The following is a 24,809-nucleotide window of genomic DNA, read 5'->3' as shown; positions in this document are numbered from 1 at the left end:
ACGCCGATAAATACGGTATATACTGCGGTAACCCTAAGTAGATAAAGATGTCCAGACTTTAAGATGCCATCTTGTCCTAAGTCAGGGAATTTCCCATGATGTGGCCTCTATTTAATATTTTTGGATAAATATTTTTTAGTTTTTAAAAAATGTTTTTTAAATATTTTGATATTTTATGATAATATTAACTGATATGTTTTATATTTTAATATTTTGGGGGAAATACATTTAAAATATTGAATTGGGGCCCTAAAGGGTAAAATTCACACTTAGTATCTAGTAACATAACTATTGCCACAGCATTTTCCACATAGTTGTTGTAGTATTTATGCTGTATCTCTCGTGCAGAGAGAACTTACCAGCATTTTGGTTCTTGACTGCCCGTATGGGTGGGATCAGTCTGATATGCCTTGGAATTGGTTCTCTCTGTAACGGCACAAGTGAGCAAAAACTATTTTAGAACCTGAGCAGGGATTTACCGAAGGGCAAGCTATTGAGTTCCTCTAAGTTTTTGTCCACTCTCAGAGTCCTCATATTCTCTGTTTTTGTTGCAAATAGATATACATTGCTGTATTCACTATTAGAATGTCTTTCTGTTTTGTAAAATATTATTTTCTGGTGTAATAGTTTTAAAAAACACCTGACTTTGGCAAAAATAATGGAGGTTTAGTTACAGTATATGATCATACATTGCAATAACCTGCCACAATGACAATGTACCCCATTTTTGGCAGGCTCTATTCTAGCAACCTAATGTCTGCTCTTATGAGATTAATCCACTTACTTGGGAAATCCTTCCTCCTTGGTTTCTCTGTCTTGTGCAAGTTTAGGTAGGACCCTGGAATGAGGCACCTGTGACATGGAGTGGTACAAACTGGATGGCTGCCCACTTCCTTAAGCTCAACTTGTCCAAAACAGAACTTCTGGTCTTTCCTCCCTCAATTGTTGCTACTCCTGTTTCTGTCTCCCTCCACGTTAATGGTGCTACTATCAGCTCCACCACGCAGGCTCAACCTCTCCTTCACCCTTCATGTCCAGTCGATTACCAAATCCTGCCGCTTCCATCTCATAAACATTGCACGCATCCGCCCGTACTTAACGCCAGATGCGGCTAAGGTACTGGTCCATGCCACTGTCCTCTCTCGCCCTGACTACTGCAATCTGCTTCTCAGTGGTCTTACTTGCTCCTAACTTGCCACATTGCAGTCTATAATGAATGAGGCGGCGAGGCTCATCTTCCTTTTATGACAATCCCCATGCAAGGGGTACGCCCACATGGACCTTGTTGGGGACTCCAACACAAAGACACAGACCAATAAGAACAGTGATTAAATGCCCGCCACTCCCATAACAAACATACCATCCCTCCTCCCTGCTTGGGATATAATTGGATCAGTAACTGTACTAATTCTAATCCAATTATCTCCAAGCACAGAAAAAACATACTTTTTTAAAATGCCCCCAAAATATCCTAAAAATACATAAAACCCCACAAATATTACATCCTGATAGCCCTGATCTGGGTGACCAACATATCCAAAAATCACCCAGATCAGTTCAGGGGTTCGGGAATTTCCTGGAAGTCATTTATTTGACCGACAGTGCACATGGTCCCATGCCCAAAACCGTTTCAGATAATTAGGACTAATGGTTGGTCTCTCTGTCTGGAGTACAAAAGTACATATTTCACATGAACAAAGCCTTTTAAAGTGCATTGGGCAAGGTATATTACAGGGCCCATAGTCCTGAGGCAGGAGGCTGACAAACAGGCCCCTCCAGAAGCCAGTGATGAGTTTACTTTCGTCACACCACCTATCTATCCTCCCTAATACACAAGTATGTCCCGTCTAGGACCCTACGCTCTGCCAAAGACCTACGTCTATCCTCTGTTTGTACTCCCACCTCTGATGCTTGCCTTCAAGACTTCTCTAGGGCTGCATCGTTCCTGTGGAACTCCATTCCCTTTTCCGTTAGACGTTCACCCAGTCTCCACTCTTTCAAAAAAATCATTAAAAACTCACTTTTTCACAAAAGCGTATCAATTAAACTGTTAATGGCTCCCAACTGATTCCTCACCTGCAACTGTCATTTAAAAAAAAAACACACTAAGTCTTCAGTGAATACTATTCTTCCAATCTACTTCCCAAATACTCCCCTTACCTTTTGTGTCACTATACCCTACTCCCTCTAGCATGTAAGCTCATTGAGCAGGTTCCTCAACCCCTCTGTTTCTGTGCGTCAAACTTGTCTAGTCCACCCATTGTAAAGCGCTACGGAATTTGTTGGTGCTATATAAATATAATAATAATAATAATAATAATAATAATAATAATATATATGTATTTCTTTTTCTTTTTATACATACCTAGCAAGAACCCAGCAACCAATTCAAAGGTGCACCACTTACTGCGAACACTGTAGATTTGCTATATACAACACATTTAAATAATGAATTAGCTCTCTTTTTGATATCAGGTGGTGGCACAGCTGAACATTACATATTTAAAATCTAATTAGGCAAGAGGACAAAAAAAATGTAATCAAAAGTGGCAGGAATGAAAAGGATGAATACATATGGGGATGAATGAAGGGATAAAAAAAAACGAGTGTATAAAAAATTTACCTGTTGGCTTTTATACCTGGTCTTTGGTCAGGCAATAAAAATGAAACAATTATATTTATATATATTTTTTTTAAAATACAACCTTCACTGAAATCTGCCTGAAGGCTCTTGGAGCTCAAATCACAAATTTCTATAAAAAAAAAAAAAAACATTTCTTTGTGTGACTGCAAATTCTTCAAAGAGTCTATAAATCAGTGAAAAAAAAAATATGTGCGAAGGAGTACAATTATGCGATATTATACAATAACTATTTATTAGCCACTAATACTCCATGTATGGGCCGGGGTGAAGAAGATTAGTGTTTGTAATATGAAATCAAAACAACATTTTCTCTCCTGAAAATGCAATTTGCTGATTTTGTATCAGAAGGGGGAAAATGCTTTTAAGAGTCAAGTAGATTTTTATTTTCTTGCCTGACTTTATTAGGGCTTTATTAATCACATTATTTGCTTTTTGAGATTACATATTCCTTATATTTATTTAAAATCCATATGAAAATAAATAGTTTACCGTTAAATCCTCATTATTATATATATTTTTTCTAATCCAAGAAAACAATGTCATTCTTTATTGTTCTCTTAAAAAATGTTCACTAGTGACAAATACGGTATTGTCTGTAAAAAAAAAAAAAAAAAAGAAAAAGAAAAGAAAAAAGTACGTAATTATACCATTTAAGGAGGTTTACTCCCATAATATTGGTTTAAGTGTAAAACCCTTTATTCTGCTTCCATTAAAGTGGGATTTATCAATTTTTACTAGCAGGCAAAGATTAACATTTTAGGTGTTAGAATTATTTTTCTCCTCTGAATAAAGTTAACTGTTTGAGCACCTGGGGTGATCAATACAAGATGCATTTTTATATTTCAGGATTTTAATATTTTAGTGTATCAGTCATGCCATGCATACACTGTCTTTGTGATTCTCTGCACTTTTGGTTCCTGAAGCAGCAAATAAAACTCATCCTCTTGTCTAATCCCCTCCCTACTGTTAACAAGGCTGGGTTTACCTCTTCTTTAACATTCTGTCAGGGAGGGATCCCAATCTTGTGTTCTACAAAACAGGATTGCTGAGCAATGTTTCAGCTCAGCTGCTGTCAGAGTGAAAGAAACTCACACACACTAAGGGAATTTCTACATTGTTCCAAAAGCTACTGGACTCACAAACATGCAAGGATGGATCAACAGAAGTGTCACTAAGCTGACGAACAGAAAATTTTGCACTCATATTAACTAGGAATGCACTAATCAGTTTGCTTGCTTACAATATTTCTGGTCTGCTATTATGTTTAAGAGTAAAGTAGCACTTCCAAAAAGACAGCGTGACACCACATTGCCTTAGACGAACGTCATCTGACACTGTGTTCCACCAAGTGTTTGTCGTCTATCCTTCACTTGGACTGCAGAAGGCAAAACTACAGTCAAGATGCCAAAAAATGAGTCACAGTTTGCCATCCTAGAAAGCTCTACTCCGTGGAATCCTTTCGACAGACGCTTGACATCCATCGAACCATGGAACTTTCAAATCCTGACCGCCCTAATGTCCCTGATAACCACGCTTTCTATCGTCGAGAACTTTATTGTCATTCTTGTTACTTTCAAATTCAAACAACTGAGGCAACCTTTAAACTACATCATTGTAAACTTGTCCGTGGCAGACTTTTTAGTGTCGGTTATTGGTGGCAGTGTCAGTATTGCAACTAACAGCCAAGGCTATTTTTTCTTAGGATCGTGGGCTTGTGTCCTTGAAGGATTTGCAGTGACTTTTTTTGGTAAGCGAAACAACTTTTACCTTGCGCTGATTTAAACTTTATACGGCTGCAGGTTTGTGCAATAGGAAAAAAGTGTGCTCTCGTTAATTACAATGACAAGGTTTATTCACTCACATATTAATTTAGCTAACTACTATAATACTTTACACTTTCAAAGCATTATTTAGAGTAGTGGTCCCTAAAGCAGTCCGCATGGCTCACCAGCAATCAATGATCTATGTATTTACCTGTTTTATTCCAATTGAGATACTGACAAAACCTGGACTGTTGGTGGGTCTTAAGGACTGGTTTGGGAAACACTGATTTAGATCATCATCTAACAAATAACATTGTAACATCATTGTAGATCATCATCTAACAAGTAGCATTGTTTTAATTTTGTCAAATTACTTTTGTTCTTTCAATTTGTAAACATAATAAACAACATAGAACAAACATACATAAAGGGAAGAAATATCTTTTACTAACTAAAGTTCAGCCATTGCCTGAGCTATTTCTTCATTTTGCATGTGAGTGTACAGAGTCACCAAAGTATAACATGACATGTATTCTCTTTTAAACAGAACATTACAGCAGTGCTTTTAATCCAATGTGCCACGACAAACTGTTGTGCCACAAGCCATTGCAAAGTATAGCATGGCCACATTGACTTCAGGACTGTAATATGTTGAATGGAGTCCTTAAATATTTATTGTTTTAAAGACGCAGGCATTAACATTGTGATTCCCATCTGAAAATGAATATATATTGTTTACCAAGAAATATGCGTTAAAATAAAGTAGTTTGGTTTTGCAAATTGTTTTGTCACTGAAGTGTATTTTAGTCCAAGAAAGGTTGTGAATCGCTGCTTTGGAACATTTTGGTACAATAGTGGGACCAGCAGCCATAAATACTATAAAACACACTTACCTGTGCTGTACTACCTGTCCCAATGTAGAACTGTTAGAAAGGTACTTTTCCATACATTGAATATGCTGCTCTCTCCGGAATTTCTTTTTCTATTATTTGCATTTTCTCAACTTTATACATTCATATAAAACAAATTATATCTATATATATATATAATGGTCCCTTTAAGAAGCTTTTTCTGCTGCTATGCCAACGAAGGCATTCAGCCTATCACTACATTCTCCATTTTCATATGGCTAGAGAACTTGCAGAAAGAGGGAACAGTATACAGGCTGACAAAAAATGTGCAGCTTCGAATCTCACAGAGCAACATAAAATCATCCGTCTCATGTAAATTTGGGGATTAATTTACACCATGTGGATGTTTCGTATCAGACTCACTATTACATCAGTATCCTGTTGTCGGTCCTCTGTTGTCACTAATCGAGCCCATTGGGATGAACATCCAATGACTCCACTCACAGGTGCTCTTGCAAACTATGCAACTGTATCTTGTTTTCGTGTTTGTACTGTTTCATTTTTGTGCATGGTGTATAATGCTCTATTCAGAAATGCATGTTCTAGATTACCTGATATTTGGGGTCTTAATCAAAATGTTTTTTGGGGGGGGGGGGAGGGAGGGGGGGTTGAGCATCTCACCCTTCTACACACACCATGTGCCCTAGTAGACATGACCATGATAAAGCATCAATTGGAGAAATACTCTGGGAGGAATTTAAGCAGGGATATTGACAAGAAAATGTTTATCTGTCATGTAAAAATGAGAGCAAAAGCTATTGATGTTGGGGTTCCTTGACACAGTGGTCGCTTTGGCGTGTAAGATTTGAAGCTGTACTTATCTGTGTATGTTAAGTTCCTTGTGCATTTTGTATATTGGATGGTCTTAATAGAAGCACCAATATTAAAATATACATGTTCTGGGGAATACCCCAAATTCCTTTTATGGTACAGACTAGAATGACATTTTCCCAACACAATATGAATGAGGCAGCATATGACATGACTAATGGGTCTAAGGTTCAGGAATACCAAACTAACATGTATCATGATCCTAAATCTCTTATTCTAAAAGTAAATGTTTAGCGCAGACATAGCGGAGATTTTGGATCAGCATCTCTGAGGGGAATGACTTTTTTCTAACCTTAAATTTTTTTTTTTTTTTTAAATGCACAACTATTAAACAGATATCCTTGGGATTTACTGACCAAAGCCCCATATGGACCAGAAATGTAAACATTCGTACATGGAAATGCAATAATTAATACATGACATATTGACTGTGATTACTTTGAACCCAAAGCAATCAATAAACGAGTAACAAGGTTATTTACTGAAGAGAGAATTCAGAGTGAATTCACTTCGAATTTCAATTCAGTTAAAATACCTGAATTGGAAAAATGATTTAAGCTAGTTATGGAATGAGTTTGGCTACTTTGGCATTAAATTTGAAATTCACTTTGAATTCTCAGTTTAGTAAATAACCCTATTAGTCGCAGTAGTTTTCTTTAGCACCATGGTCAGTTCAAACTACACAGTCAGTTTAACTGAAGAGAGTGCCTATAGAGTATGTCAGGGCTTAACTTGGAGAAAAAAGGTAGATCCCCGGATGTTCTAAAACTACAACGTCCATCATGCTTTGTCATTCTAAAGGCATGCAAAGCATCGTGGGAGCTGTAGTTCTAGAACTTCTGGAGATTTACCTTTTGGGCTCCCCTGGCTTAAAAAGTATTGTTGATTCTTGCAGAATTTTAACTGAAAAAAAAATCTGTATCTAAAATAAAGAGTTTGGTAGATTAAAATTCTGTTTCCCTATTTGTATGCCTTGCTTAGCTGAAGCTGCAGAGAGATTTCAGGAATTTGGAGGTACGAATAGGAAACTGGAAACCTTGTTAAATACAAGCACACTCTCTCTGACATTGCAATCTATCTATCTATGCCATTTTACAGAGCCCATGTCCTACTAAGTGAAAAACTGCATGCTGTCCTCACTGTAGGGAGAACACATTTCAAAATCACATTTATTTGATTATGTGTTAGAGACATGCCATGATAAAATCCTTCCAAAACAAATTAGCGAGGTTATTCTATATGCACATATCTGTTCGGATAGTTCTTGATGATACAATCTGTTCCGTAATGTAACCTCTTGCATAATGTAAACCTTATGTACAGATCCCTGTGCTCAAACTCTCACTACTCTTGTGCAGCAGCAATGGCTATAGTATTGATCAGCCCAAATACATAAAAAAAAAAGCAACTTGCGGTTACCTGCGCACTATCCCAAATTCCTGTGCGCACTTAAATGTCAGCAGGTTTTAAGTATCGCTCCACTGGCCATTAACGTGTAAGCTCACCAGCCATGTCAAGGCAAACCTCTTAGATACGTCCTACAATAACAATTCCCCTTGTTGCTTTTAGCTAAAATGCAAAATCTCGAATGAGACAGAAAGGGATAGTCTTATAATCTCCTACACACTTATTAACCCTTAAAAGGATATATTATTAAGGGTTAATAAGTGTGAAGGGGTTAAAAAGAATGCCTCTTTCTGTCTCATTAGTAATGTACAAATAATGTATTCCTCTTTCCCAACTTAAAATATCAAAGAGAGATACTATCAGTTTCTGCATGTGCGTTGAATTCTATAATTAATTAAATATACACATCTTGATGGTGTTTCAAGTTAGTTATGTTAGGGGCAGGCTTGTCCTCCAGCTCACCTTAATGCAGATATTTTAAGCAGCACAGTACAGTCTAGACCCCTAATATTGCAAAACAAAAAAGTGTTGTATCAAAGTCTTATTTACCGGACTAAGTTATGTGAATTAAATTACCGTGAATTTATTGCGGTGTAACTCTGTATATACTCATACCCACCAATCTCCCAGAGAAGAGGGTCACAATGACAAGTGAGACACATTTTTTGGAACCAAAAAGAGGGACTATCACTCCTAAATCGAGACACTTAGGTGGTGTGGGTTTCACCTGCTGATGTTGAGCAGCACAACCCTGTCTGAAGAAAACATACTTTTTTATACTTTTTGGAAACTATGTCTTCAGTAAATTCACTTTTTGATAGTATTCATTGCTTTGACACATTAAAACCATTATGGTTTCCTTTGCAACAATCACACACATTCTTTGGTGCTCTACACGTATGTCCGGAGACAGGTTTAATATTTGGCAAGAGTAGCCTACATCCCTCTTCTTGATGCCCCTCTAACAAGAGTCCCTGCATATGCTTTAAAAATGAGCATTTCCCATTGTTTTTGACCACCTATCATGGCCCCTCAATTCTTGGAAGGAAAATACAAAGGAATTAATCACTATCACTTCATTAATCAAAGCCTGACTTTCATTCCGCTCCACCTCCTGCAATAAGACAAGGGGAACATTTGCTGTGTTAGTTTGTTGAGGATATGATGAGGATCTTGTCTGAAATCATATGAGAGTTTTGACTGTGTACTGAAGCCAAGAGAAGAGTAATGTTTGGGTGGGGGGAGTCTTGGGTGGCATGTTTATAGCCAAATGAGAGTTATTGGTGGGTCAGCTGGCATTTATATACTACTGGAAAGACTAATAGATATGCGTATTGGACCCTTTCAGGATTGGTTTGTCTCATAACCAGCCATCCCTCACACAACCTGTAGTTTGTACAATAGAAAGTTCTGTTAAGCGGTGTTGAAAAGACTAACAAAAAGTTGCTACACAGAGCTTATTATGGCTGCTCAATTCTTTCTCCTGATCTTTCCTTCTTCTCCTCATCATATATGTCCCCCCCTCCTCCCTTTCCCCTCCCCCCCTGCCCTCTAGGCATTCTCCCATTTTGTTTTTCCCTATCCCCTTTATCTATGCTCAAATTTAAAGGAACACTATAGTCACCAGAACCACTACAGCGTAATGTAGTTGTTCTGGTGTGTATAGTCAGTCCCTGCCGGCTTTTTAATGTAAACATTGCCTTTTCTGAGAAAAGGCAGTATTTACATTGCTGCCTAGGGACTCCCCCAGTGTCAGTCCCTCAAATGGCCACTAGAGGTGCTCCTTGGGTGAATGCTGTACAATGTGCTGCACTGACGTTGAGCATCTCCTCACTCTGCATGTAGACGCTGAACGTTCCCCATTAATTCAATGCATGTCTATGAGGAGATGCTTGTGTCAGGGCTCCGCGGGCAGCGGTGAGGGGAGGCTGCAATCCTCTCGCAGCACTCACCCTCGGTCCGTCGCCGCCCGCGGTCCCCTCTCCCCTTACCGTTAAGCGAGCGGCGTCCTCTCCTCCTGACACGCCGCTCGCGTCCTCCTCTCCTCCTCCCAGCGGCAGCATGTCTAACGCTGCACGCTGGGAGCCGGCACTATTATCTAAGCGCCGGGGTCACTCACGTGACCCGGCGTTAAAGCTACAGTGCAACAAACACAGTGGGGGGTATAGATATCCCCCACGTGTGTTTGTTAATACTGATTGGTGGTTAGCCAATCAGGATTCAGGCTAGGATTTAAATACTTACCTTTCCTGTCTATCTGTGCCCTGTTGTGGTCTTTGCTTTATAGTATCGATTGTGAACGTGTGCTTTCTGGTTACGTACCCTCTGGCTTGTTATACTGACTTTGTGACTTTCTCCTACCCTTTGACCTCGGCTTGTTTCTCGTTATTCTGTTTTCTGGTTCCCCTTACTCGGCTTGTCTCCTGACTATTCTTTGTGTGCTTAGCCCGGCCACTCTAAGGACCGGTACAGCACACTTTCTGTGTGTGTGTCTGTGTGTGTGTTAGCGTGTTGGGTTCCCCGGGATCGTGACATTACAACAGGGCCATAATGGAACCTGCTGACATACCACAGCTCCTAGTTAATCAGGAGGCTAGAATGGATGGCTTGGACCACCGGATGGATCAGTTTGCTCAAGCTTTGCAGACCATACTGGCTCGTACTGCACACCTGCAGCCTGCCGTCCAGGAGGCGGTTGCTGCTGTGTCCGAACCCATTGCCACTCCAGTACCCGTTCCTGCCCATGTAGTCCATATGACACCGCCACAGCGCTATAGTGGTGACCCAGCATTGTGTCGTGGTTTCCTCAATCAAATTGACATCCATCTGGTGATGAATCCACGTTCCTATCCCACCGACAGATCCAAAATTGCCTTTTTGATAAACCACCTGTCTGGGAGAGCTTTAGCATGGGCAAACCCCATGTGGGAAAATATGTCTCCTATGTCCTTTGCGGATTTTTTGTCCGCATTCAAACGCACGTTTGATCAACCCGGTAGGGTTGCCTCTGCTGGCAAAGCTCTGCTTAGGGTTCGACAGGGTAACAGATCTGTAGCGGATTATACTATCGAATTCCGCACTCTAGCAGCTGAAGTGGTTTGGAATAACGACGCCCTCGTAACAGCCTTTCAGGAGGGTTTGGCCGCTTACATACTGGATGAAATAGCATCCAGGGAACTGCCTGTCCTTCTAGATGATATTATAGACTATGTAATCCTTATTGATAACCGCATTAGAGAGAGACGTAGTCAAAGACGGCTGGATACACGGGTGTTACCTGCTCTACCCAGTACTGCATTACTAGCGTTACCCGCTCCTAGGCAACCATCCCCCGAACCCATGCAATTGGGTGCTACGGGGTTAACTGAGGCTGAAAGAACGTATCGTAGAAGGGAGGGGTTATGTCTCTATTGTGGAAAGAGGGGTCACCACTGTAATACATGCCCTAAATTACAGGGAAACTCCAGCACCTAAGGCCTAGAGAGGGGTCGGCCTCGGGTGTTATGACTTTGTCCCCTCATGTGTCCATCTCCAGACCATTTATTACGGTCTCTCTTTTGGTCAATAAAACCACCATAACAACTAAAGCCTTGATCGATTCAGGTGCGGCTGACAACCTTATGGATGAGACCTTTGCCAGAACCGCAGCCTTGACTTTGATCCAAAAGGCCACACCCTTGGCCGTTGAGGCCATAGATGGTAGACCCCTTGAGAGACCTCTGGTGACCCATGAGACCCAAGATATAGAGATGTGTGTGGGTGCTTTACACAAGGAAAGGTTAACCTTCCAAATAATTGACTCCCCTACTGCTTCCATAGTTCTGGGTTTTCCCTGGTTAGTGAAACACAACCCAGTACTTGATTGGGGTTGTTTAGACATACTCTCCTGGGGGGAATCTTGTCAACGAGACTGTATGGCCCAAGTACGTCCCATTTGTTTACTTAACGTGCCCACGGCTAAACCGCTTTCTGTTTCTGTCCCTTCTGTGTATGCAGACCTTGCTTTGGTTTTCGAAAAAAGGGAGGCAGATAAGCTACCCCCACACCGTGAGTATGACTGTGCCATAAACCTATTACCGGGTACTATGCCTCCTAGGGGTAAGGTCTACCCTCTTTCTGAGAAAGAAAACCAGGTCATGGAGGAGTACATACGAGAGGCCTTAAGTAAAGGTTTTATTAGAAGGTCCTCCTCTCCTGCTGGTGCTGGTTTCTTTTTTGTGGCAAAAAAGGAGGGCGATTTGAGACCGTGTATAGACTACAGAGCCCTAAACAATATAACGATTAAAAATGCCTATCCGATTCCCCTCATTACCGAATTGTTTGATCGTGTCAAAGGTTCTAGATATTTTACTAAACTAGACCTCAGGGGGGCTTATAACCTTGTTCGTATTAAGGAGAATGATGAATGGAAAACGGCGTTCAATACGCGTAGTGGGCATTACGAGTATCTGGTCATGCCTTTTGGATTGTGTAATGCTCCTGCCGTTTTTCAGGACCTCATAAACGATGTCCTTAGAGATCTACTGCATGTCTGTGCTGTAGTCTACCTAGATGACATACTTGTATATTCTCCAGATTTGAAGACACATCATACTCATGTTAGGATGGTGCTTAAAAGGTTGTTGCAGAATGGTCTTTATTGTAAATTAGAGAAATGCTTATTCGACCAAACCTCTGTACAATTCCTGGGTTATGTTATTTCTGAACAAGGATTCAGCATGGATCCTTCAAAATTGGAAGCTATACTGTCCTGGCCCCTTCCCCAAGGACTTAAGGCAATACAGCGATTTATAGGGTTTGCCAATTATTATAGAAAGTTTGTTAAAAACTTCTCATCCATTATTTCCCCTATCACTAAACTGACAAAAAAGGGTTTACACCCCAGGGTTTGGAATCCTAATGCTATTGTGGCCTTCGAGACTCTAAAAAAGGCATTTGCCACTGCCCCTGTGTTACACCATCCTGATCCTTCCCTTCCCTTTGTACTGGAAGTAGACGCCTCTGAATCAGGTATAGGAGCAGTGTTGTCACAAAGACAATCGTATGACGAACCCCTCCTTCCCTGTGGTTACTTTTCAAAACGCTTGTCAGAGTCTGAAAAGAATTACGACGTTGGGAACAGGGAATTATTAGCTATAGTGATGGCATTTAAAGAATGGAGGTACTTGTTAGAGGGAGCTAGACACAAGATTTTGGTTATAACCGATCATAAAAATCTATCCTATATCGCAGATGCTAAGAGGTTATCCTCTCGTCAGGCTAGATGGTCTTTATTTCTCTCACGTTTTCAGTACATAATCACATACAGGCCTGGTTATCGAAATGTCAAGGCTGATGCCATCTCCCGCCAGTACGAACCTGTAGATTCTATTACCTCCACTCCTGAGCCCATTGTACCCACAACTAATATAATAGCTACTACCCGTTTGGTTATCTCGTCTCTTTTTCTTGATGGTATCAAGTCATACCAACCCCAAGCACCCTCTGAGACACCTACTGGTAAGCTGTACGTGAAAGTAAAAGACAGAAAGAAGTTGTTGACTTTATTTCACACAGCCAAAACGGCTGGTCATCCAGGGGTTACCAAGACTTACAAGGGTCTTCTCCAACAGTTTTGGTGGCCCTCACTCAAAAAAGACGTGGTAGATTACGTGCAGGCTTGTCGTGTCTGTACACAGTGTAAGTCCCCTAATGTTAAACCCCTGGGACTCCTTATGCCCCTATCTGTACCCAAGAAACCGTGGACACACTTATCCATGGACTTTATTGTGGATCTTCCTTCATCTGATGGGCAGACAGTAATTTTGACTGTAACGGATAGGTTCTCCAAAATGGCGCACTTCATTCCGCTTAAGAAGCTACCTTCTGCGGTTCAGTTGGCTCAGGTGTTTGCCAAAGAAGTGTTCCGCTTGCATGGTATACCACAAGATATCGTATCTGACAGGGGCCCTCAGTTTGTCTCTCGGTTTTGGAGAGGCTTTTGTGCTGAGATGGGGGTCTCCTTATCGTTTACTTCCTCCTATCATCCGCAATCTAATGGAGCTGCCGAACGAGCAAATCAGTCTGTGGAGTTGTATTTACGCTGTTTCACGAATGCACACCAGGACAACTGGTCCCGTCTCCTTCCCTGGGCTGAGTTTGCCAGGAACACTGTGTCTCATTCTTCTACTGGCGCAAGTCCTTTTATGGTGGCTTATGGGTTCCAACCCGCTGTCCTTCCCGGTGTATTCTCCGACAAGGGAATGCCCGCTTTGGACGAGCACCTCGCCTCCTTACGGAAGATGTGGGATCAGGTCCATGCTGCTCTTTGTCGTGCTGCTGCTACTCAAAAGAGGTTTGCTGATCGTCGTAGGTGTGCGGCTCCTTCTTATGCTCCGGGTGATAGGGTTTGGTTGTCCTCTAGGAATCTCCGCCTTAGGGTTCCCTCGATGAAGTTCGCGCCCAAGTTCCTTGGTCCCTATAAGGTGTTGCGTAGGGTGAATCCTGTATCCTACTCCCTGGCCTTGCCCCCTTCCATGCGCATACCTAACACCTTTCACACCTCCCTTTTGAAGCCCTTGCTCTGTAATCGGTTCTCTGGCTCTCTCAGGCGTTCCGATGCCCTCCGCGCGGTCTCTAGTGACGTTTATGAGGTGGCTGCTCTCCTTGATTCTCGTTTCTCTCGAGGTCGGTTGCAGTATCTGGTTGATTGGAAGGGTTATGGCCCGGAGGAGCGGTCGTGGGTTTCTGTCTCTGACTTGGACGCCCCCTCCTTGATCCGCTCCTTTCATGCGCGGTTTCCTTTGAAGCCTTCGGCTTCCCGCCCCCTGGGCGGTCTTCGAGGGGGGGGTTATGTCAGGGCTCCGCGGGCAGCGGTGAGGGGAGGCTGCAATCCTCTCGCAGCACTCACCCTCGGTCCGTCGCCGCCCGCGGTCCCCTCTCCCCTTACCGTTAAGCGAGCGGCGTCCTCTCCTCCTGACACGCCGCTCGTGTCCTCCTCTCCTCCTCCCAGCGGCAGCATGTCTAACGCTGCACGCTGGGAGCCGGCACTATTATCTAAGCGCCGGGGTCACTCACGTGACCCGGCGTTAAAGCTACAGTGCAACAAACACAGTGGGGGGTATAGATATCCCCCACGTGTGTTTGTTAATACTGATTGGTGGTTAGCCAATCAGGATTCAGGCTAGGATTTAAATACTTACCTTTCCTGTCTATCTGTGCCCTGTTGTGGTCTTTGCTTTATAGTATCGATTGTGAACGTGTGCTTTCTGGTTACGTACCCTCTGGCTTGTTATACTGACTTTGTGACTTTCTCCTACCCTTTGACCTCGGCTTGTTTCTCGTTATTCTGTTTTCTGGTTCCCCTTACTCGGCTTGTCTCCTGACTATTCTTTGTGTGCTTAGCCCGGCCACTCTAAGGACCGGTACAGCACACTTTCTGTGTGTGTGTCTGTGTGTGTGTTAGCGTGTTGGGTTCCCCGGGATCGTGACAGCTTGTTGGCGCAGTGCGGATTGGTTGTTTGATGGTCTTAGCCATGGAGGCCCGTCCAGTGTGGCATGGGAGAAAAGTTGAGGAAAGCCACCTTTTCAGCACCATCGGAGTAGGGCTGGGGACCTAAACAGCCATTTCATGACTACAGTGTCAGGAATACATGTCTATATTCCTTTAATATTCTCTCCTTTCTATTTGCTTTCCACTCTTGTATACGCTTCCCTTTTACTTTACTTTTCCCTCTCTCCGTGTTTCCCCATTTCATGTTCTCCCTCTTCATGTCTGCTCTCATGATGGCGGTCTTGTTCCATATATCTGCATTGGCATAATGTTTGCAACACATTTTGTAGTAGATGATATCCAATGAACATCTAAACATAAACAAAAAACACCCAACAAGTTATTATCCATTAAGATAAGGCTGGCCAAAAAGTTTGGTTCCATGTTGTAGGTGGGGATTAAAGGAACACTCCAAGACTTGTAATTATTGTAATTGATACCGCCCTCTGTAGTGGTTATAGTACAAAGAGTTCCCTAGGTCCCTAAGTCTCCAAATAAGTGCCAAACCACTGAAAATAATTTGACTACTTGTTTATTGTATTATTGTGCCAGGGACCTCCTACCACCATAACCACTATTGCTGGCTGTAGTGGTTCTGTGCTTAGAGTGCTACTTGAAGGCCGTGAAATCATCAGGGCGGTGTAGCTTGGCAATCCACTTTCCAGTTATCAATGCATTAAGAGATCAAAGAACGATGAAAGACAAAGCATTCTGATTATAGAAACAAAAATGGTATTTTACATTGTGACAGGATTTGATTATGACGTGCAGGTATTGGCTTTTGTAAGACAGTATTACTCTACAGACAGCGTGGGAAAAGTTTAAAACTGCCTTGAAGTGGAAACAGGTTAAAACAGTAAATAATTTGAATTTTTTTTGCAGTATAATTTTTATTGAGCATTTTCTAAATTAGGGTACGAAACATTAGCAATACGAAGCATGACAACAGTGTCCTAAATAATATGAGGAATTAATAATACGAGGAGCGCAAACTCTCTAGAAAAAAACAAAAAAAGTGGACATAATAAAAAGAGAGAAAAATAAGCATCGAGCTACAGGGTATACTGTCTAAGACTTTTTAACAAGGAGACTGGATGCATTGATCATTTTTTTATCTGACAACTATCTATATTTTTTACAGATAATCAGTTCATTTTGAAAAATCTTCCGAAATACGTTTTTAATAACCAAAGTTTCCCAGAGGATGGCTAAAGCTTCAGCAGCATTACTATTCTGAAATGAGCTGCATTTTGTAGTTTTTGTTAATTTCAGACTGATCCTACAGAGACGACGCTACAGTAAAACAGAATTGTGATTTATCTGATAGTGATGACCTTTTTGAGATTCTTTACTGAACATGAATTGTAACACATAAAAATCTGACATGAAAATTCAATTGTTATTCACTGGAGTTAAAGGACCACTATAGTGCCAGCAAAACAAACTTGTTTTCCTGGCACTATAGTGTTAATACGTCCCTCCCACCCTTATGGCCCCCCTCCATCCCGCGCGCATTCAGTCAGTCCATAGGAAAGCATTCTCAGTGCTTTCCTAAGGACCCTGGCGTCTTCTCACTGTGAAAATCACAGTAAGAAGCGCAGAAGCGCCTCTAGCGGCTGTCAATGAGAGGCTGGATTAACCCATAGGTAAACATAGCAGTTTCTCTGAAACTGCTATGTTTACAGCAGGCAGGGTTAACCCTAGATGGACCTGGCACCCAGACCACTTCATTGAGCTGAAGTGGTCTGGGTGCCTATAGTGGTCCTTTAATCACGAAATTGGTGTTGTAAAATTTGCAGGGCTATGCATTAAAGTAAAAATTGCTAAAAATTTAAAGTGAATTTCAAAACCTGAATACCTGAATTTGTGAATACAAATCAGCAAAAAGCTGATTTGGAAATTCAACTATAATCACAGTTTAGCTATTTTAAGTTGTGCAATTCACGTTTTTCAGTTTGCTACAACAGTTTTAATTTTTTTTATTATTTTTATTTTATGTGTATGGTTAAAATCAAAATACGATGACCTGTTGTCTTGAATGTCTGTCTAAATTGTATCTGTTTTATTGTTTCACAACATCTTAAGGAATTGTAGCTTTGTGGTCGCTGACTATCTTGGCTTTTGAGAGATACGTGGTGATATGCAAACCTCTTGGAAATCTGCGTCTTCGCGGGAAGCATTCGGCGATTGGTATTTTGTTTGTATGGATCTTCTCGTTCATTTGGACAATCCCACCAATTATGGGTTGGAGTAGTTATACCACAAGTAAAATTGGCACAACTTGTGAGCCCAACTGGTAAGCGGTTTATGTTACACCTTAATGATTCAAGAGCAGGACGCTATAAATGCTTATCTAATCTTGTTATGTGTTGCTCAAAATGTTAAAAATTATGATCAACATAGAAAAATGTGAACATCATTTAAAACATTCCTTTAACCTTACATGGCTCAGTCCCATAATTATGAAATTAGTCTACTTAACTCTTTGGCGGAACCTTAAGGCATGGTAAGTTCTAAAACTGAATGTAAAAAAAACTTGTATTAAAAATCATGGTCACTTACATGGTAACATAGCTGAAAAGAGACGTGTCCATCAAGTTCAGCCTTTCTCACATTTGTTTTTGCTGTTGATCAAAATGAAGGCAAAAACCCCCAGTGTGAAGCACTTCCAAATTTGCAAAAAAATAGGAAAAAAACTCTTCTTAACCCTAGAATGGAAGTCAGATATCTCATTGGATCAAGAAGCTATTACCCCACTCATTAAAATTCTTATCCATGTATATTATGTTTTGCAAGTATTTATCCAGTTGCTGTCTAAACATCTGTATTAGATGCTAAAAAAAACACCTCTTCAGACAGAGAATTTCACATGCTTATTGTTATTACTGTAAAAATCCTTTCCTTTGCCTTAGAGTAAATCTCCTTTCCTCCAGTCGAAATACGCAACCTTATGTTCTATGTATAGTCTTGTTCATGAACTGGAACTTGCTCTTGCTAACTGCCAGTTTTATGCATCTCGTGCCAATTTCACTGAATATTACTAATATTAGGGTTTTTTTTGCACTGTGAGCTGGTGATAGATGTAATTAACTTATTCACTTGCCGGTGCCCGCAAGTAGAAGCCTTTTGCAGTCTGTGTGCACTGCTTGCACGCACAGTCTAATCACATTCCCCCAATTAAAATATTTTGACTCCCACCCTAATGACAGCCCTCTCTCTCCACTCTTCCCTAATTCTGCCTCCTTATATTATATTCTATATCTTCCACTTTGCTTCCCCGCACCCTCAAATGGGATATCAATGCTTACGGTAGAAAAGGATTGGATAAAATGCTTTTCTATAAGAAGAACTTGCATGGCACATTTGTTGCACTTGCCGCGCATGCGCCAATGGTCTATCAATGCTATCAGGGGCATATGGTTGGACTGCAACCTGGAAGAAGTTACAACAAAGGAGCAGTGGTAATGATTGAGGAGAACGAGGCTTGGTGCTGAATTCCAGGTCCGTTTTATGATATTTTTGAAGATTATTCATACAAAAAATGGGGGGTAGGTGGGAGTTAAGAACTAGCTGGGGAAACCCTTTAACTGATTATATGTTCTTTTGTTACAAGGCATCTTACTCTCTCAAATCTTACTCTCCGCTTTCACCACAGTTCGATATTCACCTTATTGATTCAGTCCAACCGTTCACTGGCTAATAGGATGTCGAGCCCAGAAGGTTTGCTTTTAATATGAGGAGTCTGGATGATATTGGTTAAAGGGACACTATAGACAGCCAGACCACTTTAGCTCATTGAAGTGGTCTGGGTGCACTCTAGTGCTGTAATGTTAAACTGCAATGTTTACATTGCAGCACTAAGTCTGCCTCCAGGGGCTGTCTACTAGAAAGCCACTGGAGGCACTTCCTGCATCCAGGGACCTTAGTTCCGGTAATTGACGCTGGACATCCAGAATCAGATTTTTTCCCCATAGGAAAGCATTGCATTAGCTCCCACTTTTCGCGGGAAGTCAAGGACATCGGCGCTGGGTAGGGTAAATAAATAAAGGGTTTTTACCTCTTTATTCACTCAGGCAGGGGTGTGGGGGCGCGAGGGAGCGAGGAGACAGAGGGAGCTATAGTGACAGGAATTCAGCTTTGTATTATATAGTATCCCTTTAAGTTAGATATTGTGCTTTGGGGTTGTAGGCTTTAGGGCTACAATTTAGAGGAGTGAGAGGCACATTTTAGCAATCTAGAAAGCATGAATCCCTACTATAATCATTTTCAGCTAGACATAGATAGAAGTGAGATATGAAAAAAAATGAGTAGATAACATAAAAAGTATCGCACAGGAATCTTCAATGTATGAGTAGAATACTTTATATGTTATATAATATTACAGGGGACTGCTATTTATCCAGACAGAGGTTGATCATCCCTTGGTTAAGTGCTTTATAGAAGTTGACCTTGACTATACAGAGGTGACCATTTTCATCTACCAACACACTGGTCAAGAAATACCAGGCATTACCGCTGCAGACATTAATAAGTATGAGTTGAACAGCCATTGCTGGCCTCATTGATCATTTCTGCAAATGTTTCCAATATATAGCTACAGAAAATAATATTATCTACAAAAATATTATCCCTCTCTCTCTCTCACTTTCTCTCTCTCACTCTCACTGTACATTTTACCTTAGAAGGAACACATATTCCAATTAATGTCCATGTATCTTGTTGTTTTTTGGGTTGTTTTTTTTTATAAGAAAGTATTATAATTATTATAAGTATTTATTATATCTGACGTCAAAACAAAACAAAAAAATATTTCAGGTAAAATAGCCAATTTTCAAAAACATTCTATTCTATTTATTTTTTTCCAGCTTAGTTTAAGATTTTATACTTGGTATTTTTTTCCAAGGCAGCTAAGATAATAATATTTATATATGTATATGAATTATTTGTGTGTGCCTTTTTGTTTTTTTAATTTAAACATATTCTGTTCCGCACATAAAGCGTTAGTGCAATAAACATTAATAATTCAAAATAACAGCCTGGCAAAGACATGACAAAACATAGTGGGTCAGGAAGGGTCACATCTCAGGGGAAATAGAATTTACTGCTTGTTCATGAAAATACTAATGGAATGAATTAATAGAAAGTAAAAAGGTTTGGAACTAACGTACGGCTATCTTTGAAATAATAGAATGCCATAGATCGAGACTTTAAGTTAGACAAAAAACCCAATCAGTTTAGAACAGAAAGGATTTTATTACTGAGGGCATGACAGTTCAATTTATACAGTTTTACAGAAAAAAAAATAGGATGAAGGAGTTTTATTGTGTGTGTGTCATGGTCTAATAAATTAAAATTTAATTTCAAGACAACTTAAAACACATTAAAAACCATAAGGTGTCTTATATCTTATGAATTACAACTTGATTCACAAATTCAAAGACAATATGAAAAAATTGAGTGAAAACACGCACATTTTTCCACAATTCGCCAGAATAATTTTAGTGACATCGTACGTAAGGGGATACTTTATATCAGTGGTGTCCAAAAGGTAGATCCCCAGATGCTTTGAAACTACAGCTCCCATGATGCTTAAAGGGCACCCAGACCACTTCGGCTCATTGAAGTGGTCTGGGTGCAGTGTCTCATGTCCCTTAACCCTGCAGTGGTAATTATTGCAGTTTCTGAGATACTGCAATAATTACCTGCTAGGGTTAACTCCTCATCTAGTGGATGTCTACCATTGTATCCTATGGGGAAATCCTAATGCAAGCTCATCCATTGTCGCCCATGCGTATTAGGTCTCCCCCGCTGGCTGACATTGGGGGTGGGAGGAGCGTGGGTGGATCCTGACCCAGCACAGAAAGACACTGGTGCTGGATTCAGATAAGGGACTGAAATTTTTAATACTTAGAGCAATGCGGGAGGGGGGCATGAGGGAGGGGGGCATGAGGGAGGGGGGCACTGTAGGAACCTATAATTTCAGGAAAATGGCTTTGATCATTAATCATCATTAATCATTCTAAAGCCATGCAAAGCATCATGGAAGTCGTAGTTCTACACCATTTGGGGATCTACCTTTTGGGCAATCCTTCTTTAGATACTTATAAAGAGGGAACTTCTCTCAAAATAGTTGAGGGTTTAATATTTGAACAATGAGCGGTGGTTAAATTATATTCAGAGCATACAATTAAAGCATAAATCTCATTATAAAAAATATAAAATATTACTATAAACTTTATGTTATAATATATCATCTCTTATGTTTTTGAATTCCTTCATGATACATTTTTTAAAAGTAATTCATTGCCCATCTTCACAGTACCCTATAGTGGCAACCATCTTCATGCACCTTTTGTCACACTGTCAGTTATCCTAGCCAATTCTCACTATTTGGCAAACGTGCTTGGCTTTTCAAACTCATGTACTCTTTCTGCCTGCAGCATTCTCTATCAGAGACTTTTTAAATTGTTGCAAAATACTGTTACAAAATAGTTAGAATTGGCCAGGATAACTGACAATCTGACACAATGCCCAAACCCAGACATTCTTTTTACATACTGTTGCCATTTTAGTAAACATAACTTCTAACAACATAACTTCTAACATTGGCGCCCCGCAAATTGGGAATCTCGTCTAAGGAGCTGCTTCAAAGGGGGTGGACCCTCCCGGTAGGAAGGTCAGGTCAGTCTTGGGTGAATGTATGCCCCAGTGTGCCTGCCAATCACACAGAGCAGCTGACTGCGGGCAGACCATGCAATTGTTCACTGTTTCAGTGCTCTCTGCTTGATCCCAGTACCCTTAATGTAGTGCGAGACATTCTAATAATGCGCTTGTGCTCCGCTTTTTGGCCACAGTTTCTTGATGTTTTCAAAAGCGGGACATTTTTTTTTTTTTTTTAAAACACCCTCCTTTCTAAAAAATATTCCGCACTTGCGCGAAAACTGGTGGGCGGTAAGGGAAATTTTCCATCAAGAAAGATGCATTAGTGGGCAGTAGGTAGAAAAAGGTTGACTACCACTGGTCTAAGATGTTTCATTTCCAAAATATTTTCCTAAAGGCTGAATGAATAAGTGAAAGATAAAAAATTGTGTACATTTACATAATATAAATGTTCACATTTGTATGCAAAGCAATGAATGCACAAATTGTTGTGTTATGATACGTTTATTTGCTAGCCATGCATCCCTTGCCTCAAATACGTGTTATGATATTGCTTTTCACCCAAAAAGTGCTTGGTAGGGAAGAAGTTAAACTCCAAATGGAACATTTTGGGGAAAAGCTAAACATATTTGGGCAAGATTTTGCAAGTCACTTGTTGAAATTTTTGGGCAGAACAGAACCAATTTAAATAGACTTTCATTCTTACACAAATAATTTTACTAAATATTGCACTTTATGTTTTCTGCAAACCGCAGTGAATATTCTGACCCCTCTAAAATGTATTATTATTTTTCTTGAAGAGTTGAAACACACACAGTAGCATATGTTATGTTAAATAACTTTGTGGTATCATTATTAAAGAAGACTCCATACACATAAAGTCTTTCAAGTTGCATCATATTCCCCAAACCTTTTATTGGAGTTGAGACAGAATAAATAAAGTACACTGCATGTTGGGGTTACACAACCAAAAACCACATATAGACGTTTAATGGTGAAGTCATTTAAAATAAACAAGAAAAACAACAATAATTAAGCAAAACATTTAGTCAGGTCTATGTAGAATGTAGCTGGTTCGTGGTAAAGATATCGAGAATTCTCCTATTAAAAAAAATAAAACATGTAGAAAATAAAAAACAAATAGTAGCCAGGTCAAAACATCTTCAAAGTTGCTCCGTCCACCCCACCATCGATATCAATTTCTCACTAGAAATCGTCCTCCACAGCTATTGAGGCATTCTTCTGTTTCCATTAGTTCCACAGAGCTAATAGAAGTGGCAGGCGTGTAAGGCTAGAGTGAGTCTTTGCCACTACTCAATGAGTTGTACTACAGCTCAATGAGAAGCGATGGGAAACCACGTGTGCACACAAGCTTGCGACTTCAGCAAAGAGAAGTCTCAATAAGAAACCTCTGAAAAACAAAGTGAGATGTGTTGTAGAAGTAAATATTGTAGACATTAAACACCGGAAGGTGGCCCAGTGCGACTATCTTCCTGAGGTGCTTCGAGCATGATTTTGCAATGCAAACAATCTTGTATGTTGCTTTTCACAAACAAACATACCCCAGATTTGTTTTTGCCTTTGTTCACACCTGATCCCGATTTAAGGCGAAAGAAGGCACTGATTCTAAATGAATCTGTGAAAAATTTCTGTAGACAGGAGGACTGGGGATTGAGTTAGCATGGGGAGATTAATGTGGAATTGAACATTTATGGAATTCTAGTTCTGTAGCAGCTGTAGAACAAAGGCAGAACACCTCTAAGCCAAAAGATGGGGAACTGAGGAGCACCTTGTGAAATGGCTTGTATCTGGCAAAAGCTCTGAAGAGTGGTGATAGCCACTTGCCTCAAGACTTAGTTGGTAGACAAAGTAAGCTTTTTCATAGAGTAACCTTCAACCTCAAGAATGATTGCAGACAGCAGTATGTGCTACACCTGGGAAGTGTTGTGCAAGTGAACCTAGAAGGTTGAAGCTATGCAGTATACTTTAGAAAATGATTGAACTGGAGCACAGCCAGGAGATCCTCCACTTTCTGTGAAAGACCAAATCATTGCATCATCAAATGGAACTTTTGGTATTGCAGATTTTGTATGTGTATTGGACTTAATATCATTGAAACAATACAAACAGCCTTGGAAATGACTTTCATACAGGCTTTATATTTCATTCTTGGACCAAAGACGTGTGTTGTTGATTTTGCAGTTGGCTGCGTTCAATAACACGATGGTTTTAAATGTTATTGTCCTCTGGAGTTCTCTGCTTTAGGATTTGAACATGTACCATATTACATTACATGCTTGAGAAAACTCATGAGGGCCATATTTATCATGGTTAAACCTGAGATGAACATTACTTCAAGCACAATCGCCATGGAAACCAGTAGAATGTTTCTTGTGAAAATTTGGCACTTTGTTGCCTTATAATCCAGAAAGCGCTATTTCTTTTGATCATAATCTTTCCAAATAACAGCAATTTTGTCTTTTAATGGGAGCTCTGGATGGACATTAAATCTTAAAGTTAAGCTGATTATTTTAATCTCTTTCTTTTTTTTATTAATTCTTTTTTTTTTTTTTTTTTGTGCTCGGAATAACAGCAAACGTGCAGGGCCACAACAGCCGTTGCAAGCATAGTTATAGCATTTCAAATTGCAGCAGATTAGACAGCACTTTTTTAAAAGTATGAGATTAACAAGCTAAGTGACATCCGTGGTTAGTAGTAATTGTGCTATAACAAGAGGTTAACAAGCTATGGGACTGCAGGAGGTTATAGTAAGTAATAAACATGTCATGGCATGTAGTTAAAAAGCTATGAGGTATCAATAGATTAACATTAATGGTGGACATGCTAGGCTAGATATGCATACAGTCTCGTGTGCCAAACAAGCTAAACACTATGGGGACCGTCACTCAGTAGGGGTTCGCAGCTTAACGGCAGTCCGCTGAAACAATATTATCAATACAGGTATGCGCAAAAATTGTCCAGGGAATCACTGGGTCACACATTTTTACATTGGGACCAACTCCAGCAAGGCATGGGCCGCAAAAAGTGCCAGGGGAGTGGAG

At 40.4% G+C, this 24,809-nt stretch overlaps 1 protein-coding gene across 1 annotated transcript in view; it reads left to right on the top strand.

Moving 5' to 3' along the window:
- The first annotated feature begins 3,727 nt into the window (after positions 1 to 3,727).
- Positions 3,728 to 24,809, top strand: part of LOC134574517 (opsin-VA-like) — a 37,518-nt gene continuing 16,436 nt past the window's right edge. The window contains exons 1-2 of the mRNA XM_063433623.1: positions 3,728 to 4,391; positions 17,173 to 17,383. Coding sequence (XP_063289693.1) covers positions 4,046 to 4,391; positions 17,173 to 17,383 — 557 coding nt within the window. The 5' untranslated portion in view covers positions 3,728 to 4,045. The remainder of the gene's footprint in view (positions 4,392 to 17,172; positions 17,384 to 24,809) is intronic.

The sequence above is a fragment of the Pelobates fuscus genome, chromosome 10 (genome assembly GCF_036172605.1).
Source record: "Pelobates fuscus isolate aPelFus1 chromosome 10, aPelFus1.pri, whole genome shotgun sequence".
Taxonomy (NCBI): Eukaryota; Metazoa; Chordata; class Amphibia; order Anura; family Pelobatidae; genus Pelobates; species Pelobates fuscus.
Note: the sequence above shows the minus strand (reverse complement) of the source record. Positions and strands in the feature narration are given on the sequence as shown.